This window comes from Falco naumanni, chromosome 19, assembly GCF_017639655.2.
Source record: "Falco naumanni isolate bFalNau1 chromosome 19, bFalNau1.pat, whole genome shotgun sequence".
Taxonomy (NCBI): Eukaryota; Metazoa; Chordata; class Aves; order Falconiformes; family Falconidae; genus Falco; species Falco naumanni.
Window position 1 is genome coordinate 747,510 of NC_054072.1, and position 23,655 is coordinate 771,164.

Consider the following 23,655-nt stretch of genomic DNA (forward strand, 5'->3'; position numbering starts at 1 on the left):
TGGGCGATGATGCTATTTTGTCACAGCGGGGTGCGTTGGTCAGTGGATACCAAACAACCTCCTTACCCTCCTCATTCGTTCAGCAATTCATACTGCTTAGTTTTCATGTGCCTTTTTCCTATCCTCTTGCTAACATGAGTCCAATGACATACTCCTAACCTGCCAGTAGTTCTTTGAAGGTAAGATATCTTCTGTTCTGTCTGTGTGAGTTGTAAGGCAAAACCAACCCCATCTTGGGCTCTTGTAACTGGAGGAGGGCAGTCTTCTGTCTTGTTACACTAACACAGAAGCAAGCCAGATCGTTATGTTAGATAACCTGATGTGAAGTCATGGTATGGAGTGTTTAAAATCACTTGTCTCGCAGTGGTTTAAATTAATGCTGCTGTAGTTACCAGGATTCATTAAAAGCTCTATGCTGACCTTCATTCTTTGAAGTGTGTGTGTTACTCTGGCAGTTTGTAGGGCATCCCTGTGTATTTTACATGCCCGAGTGTAATTCCACGTATCCGTGGGATGGCTGACAGAAGTAGAGGCTATGCCAAGCTATAGATCTGCTTGTAGGGCAGTCAGTAAGCAACAGTGTAGAATGAAACGACAAAACTTGCCTGTTTGCTGGAGCTTCACCCCAGGCAGCAGTGTTATGAAGCAGGAACCTCTCCTATGGTGGTCGTCATTGTGGGTGGCAGAGAAAACCTTGTGGAGTGGTGCTGGGAGTGCTGGATGTGCCCATTCGTGTGTCAAACATCTTCCATCTCGGAAAACCGGTGCTTGTGGTGTCCCCAAGCTGTGAAGCAATGCTGAGCTGTGTGTCAGTTTGTGTGTCTGTCATAGAGACCTTCCCTGGCATTTTTATTTTCTTTTATTTCCCCCCCTCTCCTTCCCATTTTTCATGCGTGATGGTGATTTAAATCTGAACAGCATGATGTTTCTTGTGGAATAAGTACCTTTCGTTCTTATTTATGACTAAGGAGATGGGGCTTGTTGAGTAACACTCTTCTCTTGCATTTTTAGGTCTGCAGAGGGATCCGGCCCTATTCCCAGTTGTAGCTCTTGGACTCTGTAAAGGACCTTCTGGCAGTGATGGACTTGCTTTGTACAAGGGTCAGTCTGAGATGCTGGCGGTGAAAACACAGCACAACTCAGAGTCAGACTACGTAACGAGAGATGGCCCTTCAAGCAACAGCTCCTTCTACAGCAGTGAAGGCGAGGGGACGGACCACGAAGGAGATATCTTGGATTGCAGTGGGTCCAGGCCTTTACTGATGGATTCGGAAGAGGAGGAGGAAACCTGCAAGCTGTGCACAGGGTTCCTGCAGCCTGCACCCAGGGAAAGACGTGAGGCCTCCAAAGAAGATCCCCACTCCCAGTCTTCCCAGGCTAGAGCAGGGGAGACGCTGTTCCCTGCCTTCCAGTTGCACACCGGGGAGGTTTTTAACGAACCGGATGTTTTTGCCACGGCTCCTTTTCGAAGCTCAAGAAAAGTGCCTGATGAGGTGGATGTCTTTACCAAAGCTCCTTTTATCTCCAAGGGCAACGTGGCTCTTAGACATCCAGAAGAAGCAGATGTGTTTCTGAGAGCCCCTTTCACTAAAAAGAAAAGCGTGGAAGAGTTGACTTCCCACAGTATGGCTAAGGAACCGTTTGCATCACCCGTTTTCCTAAGTCAAGGAGGTGATGTCCAACACAGAGCTAACCCAATGTTCCCAAGCCTGGATTCGGCAACGCGTGGGTCCATGGCCTCGGCGAGACCTCAGTATCCCTCTGCCGGGTTTACTCAGCTAAGCAATATTCATCCCTCTTCTGTCAGAGCTATGGAGACGCAGGAAAGCATCCCTTCTAAAGGTGTGCCGCAGGAGCAGGGCGGCAGTGCCAGTGAGAGAAACCAAGGAGGACACGCGCTGCCCCAGGAAGCCGTGCTGGGCTCTGTGGTTAGCAAGCCTTTCCGTCCACAGTCCTTGTCAAAATATTCCCGTCATTACAGCCCAGAAGACGGACAGGGTCTCGAAGCCAGGCCCATAGCTGCTTACAAAGTGGTTTCTCAGACCAACAGGCAGGCCATAGCAGGATCTGTTGCTGTTGCCCCTCTGTCTTCCAGGACTACAGACCTGCCCGGCGGGGATCCGTTTGCTTCAGCACCCTTTCCTTCCAAAGCGGGAAAGCAAAAGCCTTAATCTGCTGTGAGCTCGGAGGTGTGCTTCCCACAGGACCACCTCTCGCACGACCTTGAACCTTTTAGTTGAAATGAATGACATAGCAATATATATATATATAAAAAAAAAATTATTATTTTTTTGGTCAGAACTCTATTTGCAGTGATACATAGTTGAACCATTTTAAGTTATGTTAGTTAGTCTGAATGCCTGGATCTCAGGATCTTCATATCCTTTTCAGTTGCTTCTTACCTTCCTCCTCTCACTGTCTTCCCCCCCATTTATTTTTTAGATGCTTTTCCAAACCAGTAATATTCTGTATTTTCTGGTCCTGGCTGGGGAAATGCATTATAAGATGAATGAAAAGGTTTATTAATTACAGAGCAAGTCAAGCCGGACTTGCTAGTGCTCTGGAAATGAAGCGATTACACAGGTTAAAGGGTTATTGCGACTTCTCTCTTATCAGCGGGGGCTTGTCTGTCCCTGCTGCCTGGCAGCCGCGGCTCCGGAGCCGTTCAGCTGTGTGCGTTTGTAGGTTATAGGCACACGGCGTGGGAGCGGGGCAGGCGATGGCTGGCACCAGGTTTGTGCAGTGCTGCCGTGAGCAGAGCCGTGGCATCGCGCATGCAGCATTTCTTTGCTCGCTGTGACGTGTTAACACGTGGAAGTGCTTCTGCCTGGGGGCCTGTGCTGGAGCCCAGAGGAGTCGGCGGAAGGACCCACAGTGACTTCAGTCGCTTGTTTTGCAAACGCTCAGATGTGTGAACTTCAGCAAAGTGATTTGTCAGGCTGTTATTACTGCTCTTGGTTGGAAAATCGAGTGATTGGGCAGAGCTTTCAGTTTTACTTGCATATTTCCTGTCTGGTTTATGCCAAAGTGTAGGACCCAGAAATCTGCTTATGGTGTTGTGAAGGAGAGAGCCGTGCATTTTTACAGTATTAAAAATACGCCTTATGGAAAAATTTATTATGCAAATAACTCGATAGGTGTCCTGATCTACATACCTCAGTGGTGTAATTCAGCATTGGCTGCAATCTGGTTAGACTGATTTATACTAGCAGAGAGCTTGACTCTGTGTTTGTAAATTCTGCCTTTTGTTTTCCTGTTGAGGATGAACCTAAACAAAATCCATTCACACTCCTTTGGTGATCTTTGCTCTGTTTCCGAAATACTGTGCTTTCTACCATGTTTCCAAAGAGAAAGACAACTTGTTTTTTGTTCGGTCATCAATGTAGTGAATCCCAATATAGCATTTAGAGGAAAAAAAATGCCTGGGCTGGCAGCTGGGCAGAAACAAAGCAGGCTTTGCTTCCTTCTCTTCTCACTAACGTAAGACAGAGATAAGAGTGAAACAAACCTCTCATCTTTATTTCGCAAAATGCCTGGTTGCATAAGTTGTCTTAGATCTGCTATTTCTGGCCTGCAAAGGCTACTTGTAAGTGTGGACTGGCTTTCAAAACATCCAGTTACAGGGACTCTTTGGGCTCCCGGTCCCTGATGAATCTTTGCTGTGCCATAATCCATCCTCCTAATGGGTGTTGGTGCTGCAGAATGTCTCCTAAGAAAAAAAAATTTTAAGGACTTGACATTCATGGAAAAAATCCCCATTTACTCTAGTGGCATCTGGCCAAGTCTCTTAAAAGCCTTGGGGTGGCCACTTCTCAAGGGACTTTGTTCATTGTCATGTGAGCTGGAGCTTGCACTGAGGGCAAAGGACATAGTATTTTGCGTTTGGGTGTTTCCTGCAAGTGGCTTTGAGGTCTTTGGTGTTTGCAGGAGACTTGTTGGAGCAATGGGTAGGTTGCTGAGATCAGGGCTGGTTGTACGTAGAGCAGGTTCCTGCCCTGCCTGCTTTCTGATGTGTTTGTACTCAGAGAGAAAGTACTGTGAGTACTGTCGCTCTAAGAGAGGGAAGGATCAGCCGTAGCTCCTCCTGACTCACTGGGGTCACACCTGGGAGAGCTTCTGCCATCGAAAACAGACTTCAGTCTAGTTTTGCAGGGAAAAAAACCTGGCATGGCCTCCAGTACATAGCTTTGTCCATTGTCCAGATAAGTATTAAAGGAATGCAATAGGCATAGTAAAGATGCACGTAAAAGCTGCTTAAACAAAGCAGAACATTGCACAGTCCGGGGCTGACGTGCTGCTGACTTCTAAGCCCAGCAGCATAAGGGGAGGATGGATGGAAAAAACCCTGAATGCTGGGAGCTGACTAGCGAAGCATCTGCAAACAGGAGTTACCCCGACTGCTCTGTTTCCTTTCCCCTCCCCGAACTCAGTTCCCCTCCAAAATACCTTCACTTGCAAGAGACGAGCTGAATGTTCTGCTGATTGTGCTAGGTGTGGGGATTGCCTGGGAGAGGGAGAAGCATAGACTTCTTAAGATCTTAAAGCCCTGGGGTGGGGAGGGAGGATACTTGGAAGCAGGGAGGCTGTGTTGGCTTGCACAGCCCAGTTGCTGGTGAATAGTGATCTGCCGAGCCCAGGTCAGGTCAACTTGTGTGGAGCCAGAAACCTGCCCTGCTCTGCTGTGCTCTGAGTTAAGTAATACTGGTGCATACCGGTGGTTTAGGGATTTTTCTATCCTCTGTCACCACCTCTTGAAAACAGAAGTACTGTAAAGAAATTTCTGGATTTCCCTCGACATATTTTTCCAGCAAAGATGAGGCTGTTGTTTATTATGTTTTGTTGTCAATTTTCCATTTAAGTATATACCCAAAAGGCAGTTGTTTTTGTTTTAAATATATACCCCCAAATCGGTTGTTGCTGGACTGGATCAGTGAGAGATGCTGAGAATGACTGGGATAACAAACTGTGAATTCAAGGGATACCGAGGAGACTGGGCACAAGGGCCCAGATTTATTTCAGCACACAGCCTGCATCATGGCCATGCGTGCAGCCAGGAGGCTGAATTTGGCCTCGAGCTATTCAATTTGCTCAGAAAGCTGCTGGAAGGGAGGCCAGGCCTTGGTGGTGCAGGGATGAATCTGTGGAACAGGGAGATGCTTTGCTGGGGTGAGCAGGTACCAATGTATAAGATGACAGTTCAAGGTATTACCTCTGCTAACTGGATTCAGGTTCTCCTTCCTTTCCTTCATGTTACTTGAAAAATTGCTTTTGGACAATTCTGTGAAACTTCTTTCAGTACCACGTCCAGGTCTCACGTAGCTGATGCTGGAGAAGCATTAGCCTGTTCACCTTCATGCTTGGTCTGGAGCCCCTTGCCTCTTGCGTGTGTGTTCGTGTCGGCGAGGCGGAGATGAGCTGCGTGTAGTTCAGACCTTGCTATCCTGCACTGCCAGCCAAGGGAGAAAGGGAAAATGCACCAAGGCGCAGCGAGGTGTGCGGGCTTGTTTACAGCCCTGATTCAGGTCGGGTCAGGCTGAATTTTCAGCTAGCATTTTGGCAGCTTTTATGTTCTTCAAGCACTTTACACAAAGAGCAAGCTAACCGTGACCCAGAAGCTAATGATCCTGCCAGTGTACATCTAGTACTTAAATGGTTTTAAATCTCTTTTGGGGAATGGAGGCAGCTTGTTTGTATCTCTGCATGTGACCTATAAAGTAATGGGACTTTCGGTTATGGTCAGAAAACTGAATTTCAGTGCCTGTTAGTCTGATATCCTTCTTGTTTCCAGCCTGTATTCCTCCTAATCCTGTACTACCAGTACTGCAGCTTCAGCATGATGAATTGTAAGTGGAAATTTCGCTTCCATAGTCTCTGAAGCTTACTGGTTTTAATGAATGTGGAAGAATAGCGCTAATTGTTTTCTTTGCCCTGCAGCCGGTGATCGTAATGAAATAAGACCGGTACGGCCTCAATGCAGTGTTCTGAAGTTGGTTTTCTGAACAGAACCACTGGTTTTATCTTTTTTTAAAGCTGTAGTAAATTCTGTTAACTGCCCTGGGTCCTTGTGCACGGCTAGAGGCCCACAGTTATCGCTGCAGTCCTGCGACAATCGTAGATTCATGCAGGGAAAGGAACTGGTTCTTATCCATTGCCAACTTCAGCTTGAATGCACTTAAAGTCTCTCTTCAAAGTGATTAATCAGAGTTTCTGCATGGGAAAAAAAAAAAAAAAAAAAAAGCAGTTGGCTTGGCTCTCTGTGCCTCACTGCCATGATGTTTGTACAATGCACGTAACGGGACCAGCTGCCATGGTGTTAACCTGTGCTTTCCGCAGCCTGCCGCAGTATTTTTGGGGCTGTCCCCATATCTCCTCTCCCTTCCAGCCAGCTCAGCACTAGTCGTACTTGGTTTTGAGTTTACAATCTTGATCTCTGGAAGCCAGCGCACACTCAATCTGTAATGCACACTATGCATGCAACAATAGGTGATACTAAGGTCATAACAGCAAACCCGTGTAAGCAATCATGACACACAGCACTTGAAGCATGTCTTCAGTGTGACTTAAGTAAGACTGAGTGAGATCTGTTTAATTGCTGAACTCTCAATCACTCCAAAGTGGTAATCAATTACTTTAACTCAGCTTCCACCAAAGACTCTTGTGTTGGGGAGTTGAATTTTTGTGGGTTCTTGTTCTGTTTTGTTTTCTCATGGTGTTAAATCAAGGCCTTTCAGTACACTAAAAGACTCCAAAGCATTTTTACAGTAGTATCTTGACAGTGAAATCTTGTTCCATTCTGAAACACATTCCTGAAACCTGATCAGCTCTGTTAGTGTTTCTAAAAATAAGCTACAGTCTGTAGTTTCCATTGTAGGTAGGGTAAATACTCTCACACCCACACACCAACTGAGAAGTACTCCCCTGTGAAGTTAGAGGGATAATGATGATCCACTGTTCCCCAATCTCTCCCCTCCAAAGGGAGAAATAATTGCTTGCAGGGGTGGGGAGGACAGGGTGCTTGCTTCGGTGTAGGATGCAGCTGGTAGAGCATCACTGCACGCTGAGTCCAGCAGTGAAAGAAACTCCCTTGTTTCTGCATGGATGGAGAAGGGGGAGCTGGAAGCGTCTGTGCTCTCCACTAACTGTGACAAACAATCTGTGGCTCGTGTCCTAAGAGCAGTGTTTCATTTGCACTGTGTTGGTGATTAAGGTAATTCTTAGCGGTCTTGGAAGTACCTCTGACTTGCAGATTTGATGGAGTCAAGTTTTGCACTCCGGGTGTGATCATCTGTGTTTCTGGTAATCATGAAGAAACGTTTGAGTTGTAAACTTATGTACATTTTATTAAAACTGTATCTGATTACAATGCATCCTCGCTGCTGTGCTTTCCTTCTCCCCTCCCTGTGTGAAGTATTTTTGCTGGATACAAAGAAATTGGTTTGTAACCAGTTGTTCCTATCAAGGTACTGAACTCTGTCTGTCCCTACTATTTTATCTGGCAGTTGTCTAGTCAAACTGATCTTAACTGCTTTAAGCAGAGGCTTTGAGCAGTGGATATTCCAGTTTACAGGAGAGAAGCCTTCATATCTAGGGCAATGCTACAGCCACAGGCAGTGCAGAGCTGTTGAGCCCTCCCTGCAAGCCTGGGAGCTGCTGCTGCAGGAGAGGAGGTGCAGAACAAACTCATTCTCCAAGAGGATCAGCCGTACATGAGCGAGCCGGCCTGTGGCTGCCCGGTGCCATGCGGAGCTGCGCGTGTGTGTGTGGGGAAACGCGTGGCGATCCAAGAACAGGTTTTGGCAAAGCCCAGGGAAAACGTGCTTTCTGTGAGCGCAGCTGCATGCCAAGGTACAGCCAATCCAGCAAGGAATGACTGAAACGAGGGGCTGAAAGTTTGTTTAAAGGACTTTGGATTTTAGGTTGTATTAGTTGGTTGTAAGAGGATAAGCAGCTATGATCGGCCTAGTGTAAGTGACTTTCTGGTCCAAGGTCGGTAGGACTGTAATCATATGGGGGGGGGAGGAGGGGCAGGCAGCCACGGCCCAGGCGCAAACTGGAACCTCATCATCTTGCTGAAAGTGCAGACGTGTCTCCTTCCTCCCCAGGGAGACTCTTCCTCTTCTTGTTCCTCCTCCAGCAGCCCTGCATGGCTGCAGCAACATCTGCAACATCGAGAGCTTCCACCTCAAATAAAATTTGATCAAAACAAACGCCTCACCTCTGACTTTTTGCTGCGGGTCCCTGTCCCCGCGAGGTTAATTTACAAGCTGTTGATGGCTTGTGAGGCTTGGGGGGCGCAGAAAAAGGTTTTTTGTGTGTTACTGGGCTGGGTGGTGAAAGGAGGCCTGGAGGGGGCTGTTCCTGAGCGCTCTGTGGTAACTGCCCCTTCCCGCCGGTGAGGAGGCCGTGCCAGCGGCTGGCACAGGGACAGCGCTCTGCAAAGGTAAGGAGGAATTATTGAATAAACCCAGGAAGTATTACCCTGGGGTGAGGGAGAGGGGGGAGGAGGCGTTGTCGATGGGCGTTTTGTAGGGAAGAGGCCGAACGCGGGCTGCCGCCGGCAGGGGCCGCCGCCGCGCCTCAGGCCGGGCGGGAACGGAGCGGGGCGGGGCGGGAACGGGGCGGGAACGGGGCGGGGCGGCAGCGCCTGAGGAGCGCCAAGATGGCGGCTGCGCGGTGGCTCGGCGCGGCGGCGGGGCTGGGCGGCCGGTAGGTGACCGCGGGGCTCGCTCGGCTCCTCGCTGCCCCGGCCCGGAGGAGGCAGCCCCGTTTGTGTCCCGGAGGGGTCCCCTCTCGCCCCTTCCCTGCGCGGCTGGGGGGGGCGGCCGTGTCGTAGCGAGGGGCAGCGCGACCTGCCGGGCCGCGCCGGGCTCTCCTCGCTCTTCCCCTTCCCCGGTGCAGCAGGGCGGACGGGGAAGGAAGAAGCCGTCTGTTCCTTCTCCTGGTTACAGACGGGCAGGGAGGGGCCGCTTCGTCATCCAGCCCTCTACAACAGCGAGGCGTTAGTTCCCCCCGACACGCAGGTGCTGAGGGCCTTCCCCTGAGGGACTGTGCACCCCCTGTGCCAGGTGCGAGTCCTGAGGGGAAATGCCCCCACGTGTGCCCGGGACCCTGCAGCCAGGGGTGATTCCCCCACACACGTGCCCAGACCCTGCAGCCAGGGGTGATTCCCCCACACACGTGCCCAGACCCTGCAGCCAGGGGTGATTCCCCCACACACGTGCCCAGACCCTGCAGCCAGGGGTAATTTCCCCCCCCCCTCACGTGCAGCGGATCACGCAGTGAGGGGCACTGCACTCCCACATAGGTACCCTTAGGGCCGAGCAATAAGGGGAAATAGTGCCCCTGCCCGCAGCTGCTAAAAGCTATACAGTAAGAGGAAATCCAAAGGATAGTGTGCTGGTGGGCACATCTGCTGCTGTGTGCTGTGGACTGTAAAATGCATTATAATCTTTATTCCCCAAAGCTGAAGGGAGGAAGGAGAACTATTCTCTTAGGGGACCTTCCACATGCATCCCGTTGTGGCCTCTGTACCTGCAATCAAGACCATAAAAGCAGGCAAATAACATGATTCGGACTTTTTATGTGTTAATGTCTCCCTCACTCACAGCAGGAAGGTCCATTTAATGAGAGCTTTTCTCCTGTTACCATGTTTGAGGAATCAGGGCCCAGGTGTAGTGCTTGTGTTCAGATTTATGACCCCCGGAGAGAATCTTAGTAACAGCCCTGCAGGTGTGATACATGTAGTTTACCTGCTTTCCCGCTGCCTCCGTACCTCATAAGGTGAAGAGAAACCATATAATAATAAATGCTCTGTATGTCCTACCTACTTGTGACATAAGGTGGGTTTTGGTTACGTTTTCTGATTTTCTCTTCGCTCTGAAATACCTGGATGCTGTTGGCTGTGCTTACAGTCACAGATACCAGATGTGGAAGCAAGTATTTACACTTTGGAAAGTTAGGCCTGTTACTCCATCGCTCTGTCTTGCCTTTTCTCTTAATGTTTTATTTTCTGTTCCCAGCTTTCCCCCTTTTAACTTCCATCTGAGCAGATGATGCCACCCCTATTTTGACTGCTGGTGTGGGTTATGTATGGAGCAGGGCCTCTTTTTAACTGGTCTGGATTAATTCTGGAGCAGTACTTGTACAGGAATATATTTTCTTTATTCCCCAAAGAGAAGAAATACACAGAGGTGAACAGGGTTGAGGTATGGCTTGGTACCTGTAGCTAACAGACTTTTTTATCTTTTATCCAAATGTTGTATTTTTTTCTTAGGAGAATTGTTTGTTCTAAGAGTAGCCGTTGCGTTACCTTTTTAGCCTGACTTGCATCTTCTCAGAGTCACATAGGAGACCCTTATGTTTGACCAGCTAAACCCACAGAGTATAGGGGTAAATACTAGCTTCGATTTAGCCTCAGGTTGGATTCATCTCAGCTGTCTGTAATCCTCTGAAAATTAGATGCTTAGTCCAAGCTAGATTTCCAGGTACTCACTACAGTCAAAAGGAAGACGAAAAGGCTCCTTTAGGGTGACTTAACATTTTCTGTTACAGGTAAGTAAGGTGATTTGCCTGTCTTTAGTGGCTGTGAAGGAGCCTAGATTAATTTTTTTAGGTGGCTAAAATTGGAGAGTTAGGTGTATTTTATTATGAAATGAGAGAGAGGGAGCACTGGAAAGGGGGAAAAGGAAGGGACATTTTGCAGTCTAGCCTGTGAGCTTGCTACATTACCCTAGAGGTTTAAGCCAGGTGAGTGTCTTGCTGAGTAGAAGCATGTGAAATACTTTTTTCTGTGGGGTAGTGCAAACTTTTAATTTGGAAAATGTCAGTAAAATTATTTTTTTCAAGGTTTTGTCATACGATGTTAAAAGATCATAATTTGGCAACTCGACAGTCTTTCCATCGACTTCTGCAAAAGAAACAGTTTCTTCCATCTACAGCATGGCATAACTCAGGTAAATACTAGTTAAAAATGAATAATGAATGTGTTGTGAGGTTTTTATGTCTTGTGGTAATAACGGAAGCCGCCTTCTTTCTGCAGTCTGTGTGTGGTAACATTTCCTTGGTAGTCTTTAATGAAGTGCTAGTGCATTTGGACACTTGGAGCTTGGGGAGAAGATGTGGATGATTTTCTTAGGTGTTTGATTATATGTGTTTTTTCTATACCATTCAGCCTTACAAGGGGCTTTGTTAGTGCAAAATATTGCTTGGGCTTTGCTGCTGTTCTTAATTTAATTTCTATCCTGGCGTACATGTATCTGTTGTGAAAGATCTCATGTTGCCTTCTGTCCTGCTTCAGCTGCTAAGCTCTGCCAGATAAAATCATTAGCCATCCAGATAAGGGCCTAACAAGGATGAAAACAAAGCCTTTCATTCTTAGGGCTGCAATCTTTTCATTTTTTAATTTCTTCTCTCTTGAAAATGCATCCATGTATGGTGCGTTAATGGTATTCTCCAATAATATCTGCAACTTGGTATTGTCCTGAAAAAGCAATGTTTAAGATTGAGTTTGTCATACCTGTTGGATTTTTTGGTAGGCTATAATGCTCAGAAAAGGGGAAAAAAATAGAAAAAATAAAATCATGAAACTTGCACCACAGAAAAACACTATGCTTTTGCACTGCCTGAGGGTTTTGGCAACTGCTCTCCAATGCTGTAGCAGAAAGAGTCCAAGGCAAAAAGTTCTGCAGGTGCTGCTGCATGGCATTAGTCACAAATGGAAATCTTATTTAAATCAGTCTGCCTAGGCAGAGGTTTCTATTTAATTTTGGTTTCAGAAAAGAAAATTTTTGCCGTTCTAGTTCTAACCAACAGGCAGACTCTGCTGAGCAGACTTGGTATTTCACCTGCTTCTGTAAGTGTCCCGCTAAAGTTGGCCTCTGCGTGGTGTCTTCCTCTTACCTGCAGCGTATGGCAGAACAGAATGATGAGCAGGTACAGACAGCATTCTGCAGAGGGCTGACAGAACTGGTAACAGGTGTTAGATGTAGATACAGCTAGTCACTAACTGCTGAATAGCAAATGCCAAGTAAGTTCTTCAGAGCTGTGCAAAGAACTCTCCGGGTTGATTAATGACTGAAAAACTTGGTCTTACGAAGGCAGAACTTCAACTGCAGAAGACACTTTTAAAATACAGAGGCTACCCACGTGGACACCTTTTCTGGGAACTGACACAGCCGTTTGTGGTTTAGGGTGCTGGAGATGCTGGATGAACAGTGTGTGGTAACTGTTAGTGGCCCATTGCTTTCAAAAAAGGGGCAGAGAATACTCAGTTTACACCATCTAAATCCCCCGCTGGTTATTTGTAAACTATGCTGTTATACTGGATGTGATTTTTAGATGCCAGCAGGATTTGGAAGATGAATAGTTCTTCCATCTTCACGGATAAGCTGACTAGTTGCTTGCTCTATCAGGATTATTCTTTTCACGTTAAAGCTAAGTACTTCTATGCTAAGTTGTTTTTTTCCTTTAAAAAAAACTAAGAAAAAAAATGTAGTGTGTGCATACTGTGCCATTGTGTACGTTCAAGTCAAATGGGTTGTTACCATGACAGACACGGGCAGTAACAATTTGGCAATTTATAAATAGTGTGATTTGTCATCTAATACCAGAGAGCAAAATGGCAGTTTATGAAAATGTCAGCTCTTTTTGCTGCTTTAAACCCCTCCATTGCATATTTTTGAAGTTATGTGAGCTTGTTTTTTAAGTATAATTTATTTATATGTATTAGCTCCTAAAGATTTTTGTTTTTAAAATGCATTTTCTTCTTTCCTGAACATTTGTGCATCATTGTGTCATTTCATATGCAGGGCAAGTTAGGAAGAAGGAGAACTAGAAACAGAATTAGCGATGGGAGGCTCTCCCTAACTGATGTTCAGCTTCAGTGGGACATCAGGCATAGGCTGCCTGGACATGTCTGCAGGAAAAATATACTATTAAATGTACTCATTAAATGTAGAGTATTAAATTTTAGTCAAGATCAGGCTTTTTACAGTCTTCTAGTAAAAGACAGACCCATGCCACAAAAGGACCTTCTGTAAAAATTTATCTTTTAACCATCTTTAGCAATGAATTGTAAATGATTTTATTTTAATTTGTTTGGTCAGTTCAGTTTCCGGAGGATAAGGGATAGCTTACAGTAATTTTTCGCTCTATGGGAAATGTTAGCAGAGCGTGGTTCACTGTTACTGTTTAGTTACTCTTGGGGTTTTTTTTATAGTGCTGAAAAATAAAATATAAACCGACCCCCTTAGGTAGTGTGTTTCTTCAAGAGAGGGCTAGTAAAACTGATCATGCTTTGAACAGGAAATGATAATGCTGGAAGAGGGACTAAGCAGCATTTGAGGATTATAAAATAAATAAAACCCTAAACCTGACAGAGAAACAAATTTTGCATCTCGTGGCCTTCCCTAGAAAGTGAGGCTGGTACCGGCCTCAGGCAGTTTGATGCTGTTACAGAGGATGCTTTTTAGTAAATAAAAGTTAGCAAAAGAAGCAAAGACAAGGTTCCATTTATCGTCTTGTTTCCTCTGAGGTAACATGTTTGTGTTTATCAGGCTTCGTGTCAGTCTGGAGCCTTTCGAGGAACCTATTGCATTGTGTTTTTAAAGTATCATTGCTGTGCAGGCTGCTGTTTGCTATAGCACAGAGATCACCCTGGTCTTGGCTTGCCAAGTAATCAGGATCCTTGACTTTCATTTAAGCTACTTAGGTTTGATAATGATAACATTATTTTTCTCCACACGCCCCCCCCCCCCCCCCCCCCCCCCCGCCTTTTGTTTTTGTAAATTTCCAGTAAGAAGCATGTTTATTCAAACTCAAGACACACCAAATCCAAATAGTTTGAAGTTTATTCCAGGGAAGGAAGTGCTGGAGTCGAGGACTATGGAGTTTTCCACACCAGCTGCAGCATTTTGCTCACCTTTAGCAAGGTATTATTTAATACATCATAATTTGTTTGGGGATCAGTATGGGCTGTGTGTCTACAACTGATGTTTTTAAGCACAGCTTCTGGTCATTCTGCTCTTCATGCTCAGAAGTAGCTTGGTTGGGTTTATGTTTGTAATGCTGCTTTACTTTGCATAAAATTAAAGCTGGGAAGGTTGTTGTTACTAAAGTGGTCTTCCTGTGAGTCTGCACTCCCTACAGCTGTATCATAGCAGAACGCATCATGGTCTAGTTCACGTGACTGAATTGAGTGGTATTATAAATCAGTATTTTCAAACGGTTGTTGCATCACTGGTGAGACCTCTGCCCCTGATTTCGCAAAATCATTCCCGTCAGAATACTCTTTAATTCAAGTAGTTACTTGGAAATCATGCAACTTTTCAGAATTGGGAAATAGAAATAGCATAAGGAAGTAAATAGTCCCCAAATACTGTGAATTAAATGCGGTAGCTTGCTTGTTTTGACAGATGTTGGTGCTAACCTGAACTTCAAAGCCAATGGATTTTTCCTTTACAAAAGGTTTGTGTTTCAGTCAAGGGAAAGCTGGGTTTGGCCCACACTTTGGGGCTGGATCTGTAACAGGTCTTGGGAGTTGCAGCTTTCAATACCAAAATGCGTAATCTCGAGTAAGAATCACTGAGCAAATAATTGATTTGTGTCATCTTGGTACAGAAGGGGTTTGGAGCACCATCACAAGTCTCTCTGGGACTATTTGGAAGCATCCATTTTGCATGTTTGTCGTTGCTGTCGGATTAGCCTCTGAAAAGAAACTGTTACGTGGGTGGAAGGGCTTCAGTTTGAGAGTAAGATCCAGAAATGCTGCAGTAGGTTACCCCTGCAGATCCCAGTTTAAGTCATCTTTGTGTCTGCTGGAAGGATTATATGCAAAAGTAGAAGCTGTTTCTCATGAGATTCTCTCTAGGAACTGTAGGGTTTCCAGAGGTTTCTTGCAGAGCTATTAGAGGGCAAACGGGATCTTTACAAGCAAAACTCTGTGACTAAAAGTAATAAATATAATGCAGAAGCTTTTTGTGGACATCAAAACATGTTTGCAGAATGCTGAAGCTGTAGGATCTGGTTATGCCAAAGTGTATCAGGTTGCAGAATGAAATGGACTCTCAGAAAGAGGCTTTTTGTTGTCAGATATCTGCAAATAGAGGTTATCATCAAAGATGATGTATGTGCTAGACTGTACTGTGGCAAAACAGCCTGATAAGGTATATTGTGCAGGTTAATGGAAAAAAAAAAATCTACTATATAGCGTTAAATCCCAGATTATGTTTTTTGTAAATGGAATACTCATTTATTTTAAAAAGGAGTATTCATTTTCTAAAGAAGAAATAAAAGCTTCCTGAAGGGGAGGGAGGGGGGAGAATTACTTAATTGATCTAGGATGGTTTGATGCACTTGCATAATTTCATTGTTTAAGTAACTTTAAAATTTAATTGGTTTCGTGATGTAAAAGCCCAATACACATATAACTGTTTGATGTGTAGAAATTCTTTCAAATGGGTATTGTGAAATCTCTTCTGTCATTTTTCATCACATGTATCTTTGTGATGAGATTTCCAATTCTTTCATTTATTGCATTTTTGAGGTTTCCAGTCTTTCAGGAGAATATTTTTTTTTTTTCCCTTAATTACAAAATCTCTCTTACAGCCTTATGCTGTATTTACCTCAAGGTGCTTCCTCCTTCTAATGCTTTTTTAAATTATTTTAATTTGCTGCTCCTGAAGAGTAAACACCATTAATTTATTCTGTAGATGAGTTTGTTGGGTTTTATTTAACCATTTATGGAAAAAATTGTTTATATTCTCATTTTGCTTTTTATACCTAAAATACTGTCAAAAATAGGCTCTTTCCTGTCATCTAAGTTCTTGCGTTGCTTTGAATGTGTGCTAATTCACCACCTGGTTGTCAGGTGCTATATGGGGCCATCTCAAGCAATTTAGTATGAGGCTTAAGCCTTTACTAAATCTTCATATTTTTTTATGTGCCACGCAGCTGACTAAAAATAGTGAAGATTGCTCACAAAGTGAGTTGATGTGTTAAGCCTTGTGGACTGCTTGGCACTAATCCCTTTATTTAATGGCAACAGAGCTGAAGGCAGTTTTTGTTGGGCTCAATTACTTCAAATAACTTATTTTAGTCGAAGAACATTCCTTGTGTTTGCACTACTCCTACCTGAAACGATTGGTACCTACTGGTTTTGATCCTAAACAAGTAGTTTTTATATACAGAATATAATTTTGCCTCCAAAGAAGAACTGGAGAGAGAGAGTAATTCTTTAACACATCTTGTGGAAAAGTCTTTCTTGTAAGGTGTGATCAGTGTCGCTACGTGCACTGCTCCACAGCAGGATCTTCTGGCTATTCCTAAGCTGTAGGTGAAGAAAACGTGTGTCTCCCTTAACGGTTCTGGTTTTAGCGCTCGGTTGTGACTAGAAGTGTGTTCTAGAACTTTTTTTCTGTGACAGATTAAATAAATCTTTAGGAGTTTGCCTGAAATGTGTGTGCATTTTGTTTTTTTTTTTTTTATTTTCCTGACAGGCAGTTATTCAAAATCGAAGGAGTTAAAAGTATTTTCTTTGGCCCAGATTTCATCACCATCACCAAGGTAAGCAGAACAGAGGTTCAGATGTTCTGAAAGATGCGCTGGGATTCAGCTGTCTAGTAAATGGCCGTAGAGAGGATCCAGTCGGACTCCTGGGCATGCATAGTGAGAGTACCGGAGGCAGTGTTCACAGGCGGCATAAAAGGAATTGCCTTTAATATAAAAGGGAGAAAAAAAATCACAGGGTGTGGATAAGCACTGGACAAGTTTGCCCAGCGAAGCTGTAGGTTCTTTGATCTTGGAAGTGGTCAGCATTGGACTGGATGAGGCCCAGTGCGACGGTGAAGTTGGCTCTGTGTGGAGCAGGAGTCGGGATTAGCTGACCTCCAGGGAACGCTTCCAAAGGAGGTGATTGTCTGACGGGATGAAGCACATTGCAGGCAGCGCTGTGTTTACCCAAGGTGTGGAGCTCATGTCAGCAGAGATAAGGTGTTGCGCGGTAACCGCGCAGTTATGCTCTTACTGTGTGAAGAGCATGGGGCAATTCAGTAAGTGATAATTTGGCTCAATGTTAAATGGAACCAAACGATCTTGAGTCTCTCAAACAGTTTGGTAAAAACAGGTGTCAAATAATGTATTTAGGAGACTTTCACATCTTTAGTTAATCTTTTAATAGCACTTGGCTTGCAAGCAAGGAAACCTTTCTGTTTATTATAAATTGAGTCTTACTCAACTTTTTTGGCAAAGCTGGACTTGGCAAAACTATGAAATCAAATCCAGGCGTCAATTGTGAGAGCCCATTATGATATTTTTAATCTAAGAAGAGATTAGATTATTAACTTATTACTTATTACTAGGAGAACTTATTACTAGGAGGTAGATACTCCGTGTTTATTCTTTTTTTTCCCCCTTTTGATTCTTATAGGAGAGTGAAGACCTGGATTGGAACTTACTGAAACCAGATATTTATGCAACTATAATGGATTTCTTTGCCTCTGGCTTACCTGTAGTTACTGATGAGGCACCTAGGACAGATACAGGTAAATCACACTCTTCAGGAAGAGGCCGGTATCTGCCTTTGGGTTTAGTTTTTGTGAATCCAGAAGAGCCTCCACTTGTACCTCAGAGAAGCATGCAGGAGAATTTAAAGTACAAATTGCTAAAATTAACGCAGGAAGGAATTTGCAGAATGCCTGTAGTGGAAGCAATGCTGCGCTCGCTGTACAGGAGCTGCTGGTCCGTGGGTATAAAGCCTGGCTCTCATCTGCTGTACTATGAGCATATCTTCACGGGAGCCGTGCTGAGCTATGCGTTTTGGCAGTGTGGACCGTGTTCTGTTGTACTTTGTGTGTGTGTGAAATATTTTTTGAAGTTCTGAGGCTGCATTTAGAATGCTGTGGGGTGTTGCTGCATATCCTTTTCGTATGGGCACCTACAAAGGGTTTTATTTTCCTCCTTAAATCGAAAAGGAGTGCCCAGGCTTAATGTCCGTGCCTTAACAATAGGTTTATGGTCTTAACAAGAAATAGTAAGATATATTTTCCAAACTGTAATAGAAAGTAATGGAGACTAAATTACAATGTAACTCGAGGGCAGTTTTTCCTCATTTGCAACTTAGCAACTTAAACAAATTTTCCAATGTTTTAAGGAACATTATGACTATTGAATTTCTCTCTGCTCTGTTATGTCTGGTTTTAATGTCAATATTAACAGAGATTTTGTTTTATTTGAAAAGGTTGTCTTTAAAAATGCTTCTGTGACACTTAACACTGAGCCTAAAATTGTATCTAGAGCTTCTAAACCCAGACAGGTTCATAATTCTTCCCCTGCTCAATTTTTAAGTTGCTAAAACCTTCCTTCTGAGGACCCTGCCTTAACCACTGCTTCCTTACTGGATGTTTGTTGTTGATTCCTTTAAAAGTTGGTGCCACTGTTGTCTGTTAAGGCCTTTGCCTGCTGAGAACAACTCTGAACCAATACTGGGTTTTGTTAGTGAAAGCCTGGGATGTAAATAAGGACAGAGAAAAATACTTTGAATTTGGGTTTTGGTTTCAGTCATTTCAGCAGTGTTTTTAATGCTGTTTCATTCTGCCGTTATAGATTCGCAGTGTTAGTAATGATACTGGAATCCTCTCCGAGTTCTAATTTGCATGCTTTTCTTTTCCCAAGGTGCGTCGGAAGAAGATGATGAAGTTGTACTGATGATTAAAGAACTGCTGGACACAAGAATAAGGTAAACCAGGAACCTTAGATCACTTAGATGGAGTGACTGGGGTTTGGATTTATTTAAGAAACAGTGTATTTTTGTTTGGGTGTGTGTGATTTCATGGTTCAGTATCTAGTGGGGGGGGTTCAAAGTGCAAAACTGGCCGACGCTGAGAGTGCTGTTTCCTCTAATTGAAAACTTTCTATCTGGCTTTCCTGTTTAAGCAAAGTGTGTGCTGAACAGAGTCCTTATTGCTGAGTGATTTTAGAACAGTGTATAGTCTTACTCTCCATAAGACATTTAAACAGGTTTGTTGGGTTTAACCTGGCTGTTTTTAAATGGTGAAAACAATGCTATCTTTCTTTTTCTTTTCTCCTCTGTTGTATTAATCTCTGTCTTCACTGTGCTTCCCTTCCAAGTATTCCAAAGTAGTTTACATTCTTGTATTATACTCTAAAGCAAAATCTGCTAGTGGCTTTCCCTTGCTGTCTGGGCTTCATTCTGTTGCAGTTTTATTGGTATTCTAACACACAGCTTGAATTTAGAAACTGATGGTAACTAATGAAGTCTCAAGAGTGGCTATGGATCATGTTGTTTACCTGAAGTATATTTTTATGCTCATTAATTGCCTTGCAGAGTGAACTGAAAGGGATAAGCAACTTGACATTTTAGATGTAGGGGAAAATGCTTGATGTGTTCCCGAATCTGTGATACCCGATGGCAACATCTTCTCCAGCTCACAAATTCCAGGACCCAGCAGCTTGTGTGTGGGTCAAAATCATGGAGTTCAGTTTAATTTTTCCAGAAGTTATGATGCTGCATTTGAAAGTGATATCACTTAATTTAAAGATTTGGTTATCTCAGCTGACAGATGGTACTGGTTAGCTTTCCTGAAAGGAAAGAGGGAGAAAAGCAGGAATAAACTGGAACGTTTTTCCCAAATGTGTATGAAAAGTGTAACCCAAGTATATCATTGTATAAAGCCATGATAGCAAATAGCATTCAAGAGGCCCTGCTCTCGCTGGGTACGTGGCCATTTAAGCTCCCTCTGGTATGTTAGTTCTTGATTTCCCAGTGGCTATTCGTAACAGTCACGGGATTTCTGCCCAGATTTCTGGTTTTCCCCACCTTTTTCTTCCATTTCCTTTCCCCTGTACCCCTTGGTGGACCAAGAAGCTGTTGGTGAGAATATTAGCAGTAGTGTATCTTAACTTCATTTTATAGCAGGATAGTTTACAGAAGCTATATATAAACCGGTGGTACATACAGAGAATTTACTATTTAGTTGATTAAAAAATTATGCAAAGAAGTTGTCAGAAGGTGCAGGATGGAGGGAATGTAGATCTGAAATGCCTTGTAGTGTGTTAATTTCAAATAAGAAAAACGGAATTTTTAGTCATGTTCTTTGGCTTTCTGGAACGAAGATAATTTGCTATGGTGAGTTGTTAATAAATGTGTCCGATTCATAGGTTATTCTCTTAGGAGTGTAGTTCTCAAAGAGTTATTTTGGAAATCAGTATAAAGAGCTTCTGTTAGAGTAACTTGATGGTTTTAACTTGGTCTGGGAAAGTGTTGCTATGGGGATACAGTTACAATGCAGGGCATTTGTTGCTTGCAAATGGAGACCAGGCTGCAGAAATGCTAATAGTACTGGGATGTGATCTTATCAGATGCTGGCTTCTTCACCCATTAGCAGGATTAAGTTTTTATAGTTGAGTTTTTTTCCTGATCTCTGTAAGCTATGGTGAACTGCCTATTTATTTATGGAAGCACTTTAGAACTTCTTATCGCTGTCCCTAGTCAGCCAACAGATGCACGTGCTCCTGGGGTAGGACAAACGCCTATTTGGCACATAACTGAGGCAATCATTGTTACCTGTGGAGACTGCCTCAATGCAAACCAGTATGTCTTTGCAGGCTGAATCAAGCTCTACTCCTAAGGTGCTTACCCACGGCCCTAGAACTTCAGTGGTTTTTCGTATGCTGCTGCATTCGTGTCAAATGTGTTTTGCTTGACATCCTGCGGAAAACACAGTAGCTCTCTATGTGAGAGAGTCCAGCACAGCATGTGTTGTTGGAAATTTGAACCAGGTGGTTGTAGAGAAAGAGGGCTTTAGTTACTAAATCGTGACAGTTCTTTGTGTGTGTTAAATTTAGCTTTACTGAAGATTTCTGGAAGGAAACTTATTTCAGCTATACTTGCTTTAAATTGAGTATCGTGTTCCACCAGGCCGACAGTGCAAGAAGATGGTGGTGATGTTATTTATAAAGGCTTTGAGGATGGGATTGTGCAGCTGAAGTTGCAGGGTTCATGCACCAGCTGTCCCAGTTCCATCATCACCCTGAAGAGCGGGATACAGAACATGCTCCAGTTCTACATCCCTGAAGTAGAAGGCGTGGAACAGGTGGGTTGGTGAGAGGTAGTAGTTGTTTTCTTTTTAAATGAAAAAGAAGGTCTTTGTCCCTTTCCAGCATGGAGAGGTTGGCAGTTTAAGCAAAAGTACAGGATGTATAGGTGTAGTTTTCCTGCGTTGGAAACTGTATCTTAGCAAAAGATACAGAACCCTACAAAGTCCCGCACACCAAAATACACTGGGGCTTGCCTGGCTGGAAAGCAGCTTTGCAGAAAAGGACTTGGGGTGCTGGTAGATGCCAAGTTCAGCCTGAGCCAGGAGTGTGCCTTTATGGCAAAGGTGGCTGAGGATACCCTGGGCTGTATTTAAGGGGAGTATTGCCAGCAGGTTGAGGGAGGTGATACCTCATTGGACTGTCTCCTTTTCTACTGAGGAGCTCAGAACTGGGCACTGTTTGCCAGCAATTGTTACCTTTGTGTTTTGGTGACTTTGGGTGATAAAAAGCAACAAGCTTTTGTCCCCTAAAATGCAGATTCTTTAGCTTTCTCATTAAAAATCCGATATGCTGTAGTGATTGTTCTGGTGGCCTTTTGTATTAACTTCACCAGCTCCTATTTCAGCTGCGTTTCCTCCTGGCATTTTTGATCACAAGGTTTTCTTTCCTTTGTCATGTGACTATTGTCATTCAGCTGTGTAGAGTAACTGCTGTTCCCCTTGGGTCCAGCAGGGATTTAATGTAATAAATTCTTTAAACCCTTAGTCCCATAGGATTGCGTAAACTGTTTACCTAAGCTACTTCTGGGTTTGATTTCAGGTTGTTGACGACGACGATGACGTGGAGAAGGAAGTAAATTCTCCTTAAGCTAGCATCATCTATGGCCAAATAAGTATTTACCTCTTGGTGTACGTAAACTGTCTTTGTGCTGAGGAGCAAACAAACTTGCCTTTCTTCTCAGAAAAATAGTTGCATTTATACCTGTGAAAATGTATCATCGGTTTAAGCCACTAATTTATTAAATGCCCTGCATTCAAAAAAGAATCCTTTTGCTCCTCTTTGTGTGAAGAAAGAAATGGTGGGCTTCAAAACTGGTGATGTGCCTCTGCGTTTTTCTTTCACACCAAAAATTCAAGACTGGCAAAAATAGAAGGCAGAAGTCAAGTTTCTTGACTGGTTTTTGTGCAAGAGAACTATTAAATGTTTATTCCCCCCAGCTTCCTTATGGGGCTTGCAGGGCTCCTTGCCTTTGGTCTATAACTGGGAAATTTGGGAATGTTAATTTTTTTATCAAGTCTTGTTAAAAAGCTTTTTGATTCATATCTTTTTTTGTGTGAAAAATAACCGGTAACTTCTGATGTTCATTTTGGAGGATGTAATATTGCCATCACTTGTGGAAAGTTACCTACTTGCTCACTACCACTGTGCAGCCAATAGCAACAGAAACAGAAAGTGTGAGTAATCATATCTTTTAAAAGTTAAAGAAGATGATCCTCATCAGCTTTAGTAAGTGGAGAGACTAATTAGCTTATTTAGAAGTAAAATTGTCCAGCCACCATTAGTGGTCTGTTTAAACTTGCAAAAGGTGGTTTCTCAACATCATACTCCAACATCAAGATGAATGTGCAGTGCTTAAGGGCACAAATTACATTTGTAGGATAGCAAAGAAAATTAATGTGTTTACCTATGCCATATCCTGTTTGTTCCTTCAGCAGTGCCAAAGAGCGCAGCGTATGTGTAACTTGGCTGCCCTGGCTGAGCAAGGGAAGACGTGGCAGAGCAGAACACGTTCCAGTTTTAGAGGCTATGGGAAGAGAAATATTTATTGTTCTGAAATTGTGATACGTAAATTGGGCTTTGCAAGTACTTCTGTTTACTCGTACGAGTAGGACTGAATTCCTTCCTGGTGCCTAGCTTTAGCAGATGACTTTGCTAACAGAAATACTATTTCTTTTTGCTGCCACAACCGAGCTGAGTTCGTGACCATTATTTGGCTTATGGTTATTATACTGTTACTCCCTGCGTACAAAGATTTGACAGGCTCTGCTGTGTTCCCCTCTTTTGCTCCTTGCCAGTGTAATTCCACTGAGTCCCTAAACAGGATCAATTAAGTGGTTGGAGAATCTTTTGTATACCATGCAGATCAGCATGTGGTAGCCGTAAACTTCATGTTACTTGTTAGAAATTTGGAAACAAGTATTTTGGCAAAATATTTCTTCAGCTTTCATGGAGAGTAATAACTTACAGTCATTTAAATTACCCACTAAGGATTTGGAAATTGGTTTGAAATTGCCACGTTTTATTTACCCTGTTACAAAGTAAGCAGTGCCTGATCTTACAAGTGTATCATGACAAAATTCCCCTCAAAGTAGGCTCACACTATCCAAAAGAGAGCTTGTGCAAACGTTATCACCGTGTTCTTTGTCAGTGAACCATAGAATGGTGAGCAATGGTTCTGGTTTCTGAAAAATAGAGCTTTTTAGGCCTAATTGGTCAAATTAATGCACCATATAAGCCAAAGCTTAAACAGCGAAGTAGTTGTTTTGTGTGTTAAATAAAATGTCCTCTTAAAGATGTGGTCTTTATTCTTCAATTAAGCAGTCT

The 23,655-nt window shown here is 43.6% G+C and overlaps 2 protein-coding genes across 15 annotated transcripts in view; both read left to right on the forward strand.

The window, feature by feature from the left end:
- AAK1 (AP2 associated kinase 1) overlaps positions 1 to 7,363 on the forward strand; it is an 85,447-nt gene extending 78,084 nt beyond the window's left edge. For all 10 annotated transcript variants that reach the window (XM_040617827.1, XM_040617831.1, XM_040617833.1 and 7 more), the window contains one exon: positions 1,012 to 7,363. In XM_040617827.1, coding sequence (XP_040473761.1) covers positions 1,012 to 2,171 — 1,160 coding nt within the window. In that variant the 3' untranslated portion in view covers positions 2,172 to 7,363. The remainder of the gene's footprint in view (positions 1 to 1,011) is intronic.
- Positions 7,364 to 8,620: 1,257 nt separating this feature from the next.
- Positions 8,621 to 23,623, forward strand: NFU1 (NFU1 iron-sulfur cluster scaffold). Of its 5 annotated transcripts, none has more exons than XM_040617849.1 (9): positions 8,621 to 8,706; positions 10,846 to 10,952; positions 13,793 to 13,928; positions 16,494 to 16,560; positions 17,423 to 17,537; positions 18,667 to 18,730; positions 20,933 to 21,107; positions 21,871 to 21,959; positions 22,764 to 23,623. In XM_040617849.1, exons 1-8 carry the CDS (start codon positions 8,660 to 8,662, stop codon positions 21,916 to 21,918), a joined length of 759 nt encoding a protein of 252 aa, XP_040473783.1. In that variant the 5' UTR covers positions 8,621 to 8,659; the 3' UTR covers positions 21,919 to 21,959; positions 22,764 to 23,623. The 5 variants fall into 5 exon arrangements, with proteins under 5 accessions (XP_040473783.1, XP_040473785.1, XP_040473782.1 ...); XM_040617851.1 differs by having other exon boundaries at positions 22,767 to 23,623; XM_040617853.1 differs by adding an exon at positions 10,020 to 10,205 and having other exon boundaries at positions 8,664 to 8,706; positions 21,871 to 23,623.
- The last annotated feature ends 32 nt before the right edge of the window (positions 23,624 to 23,655 follow it).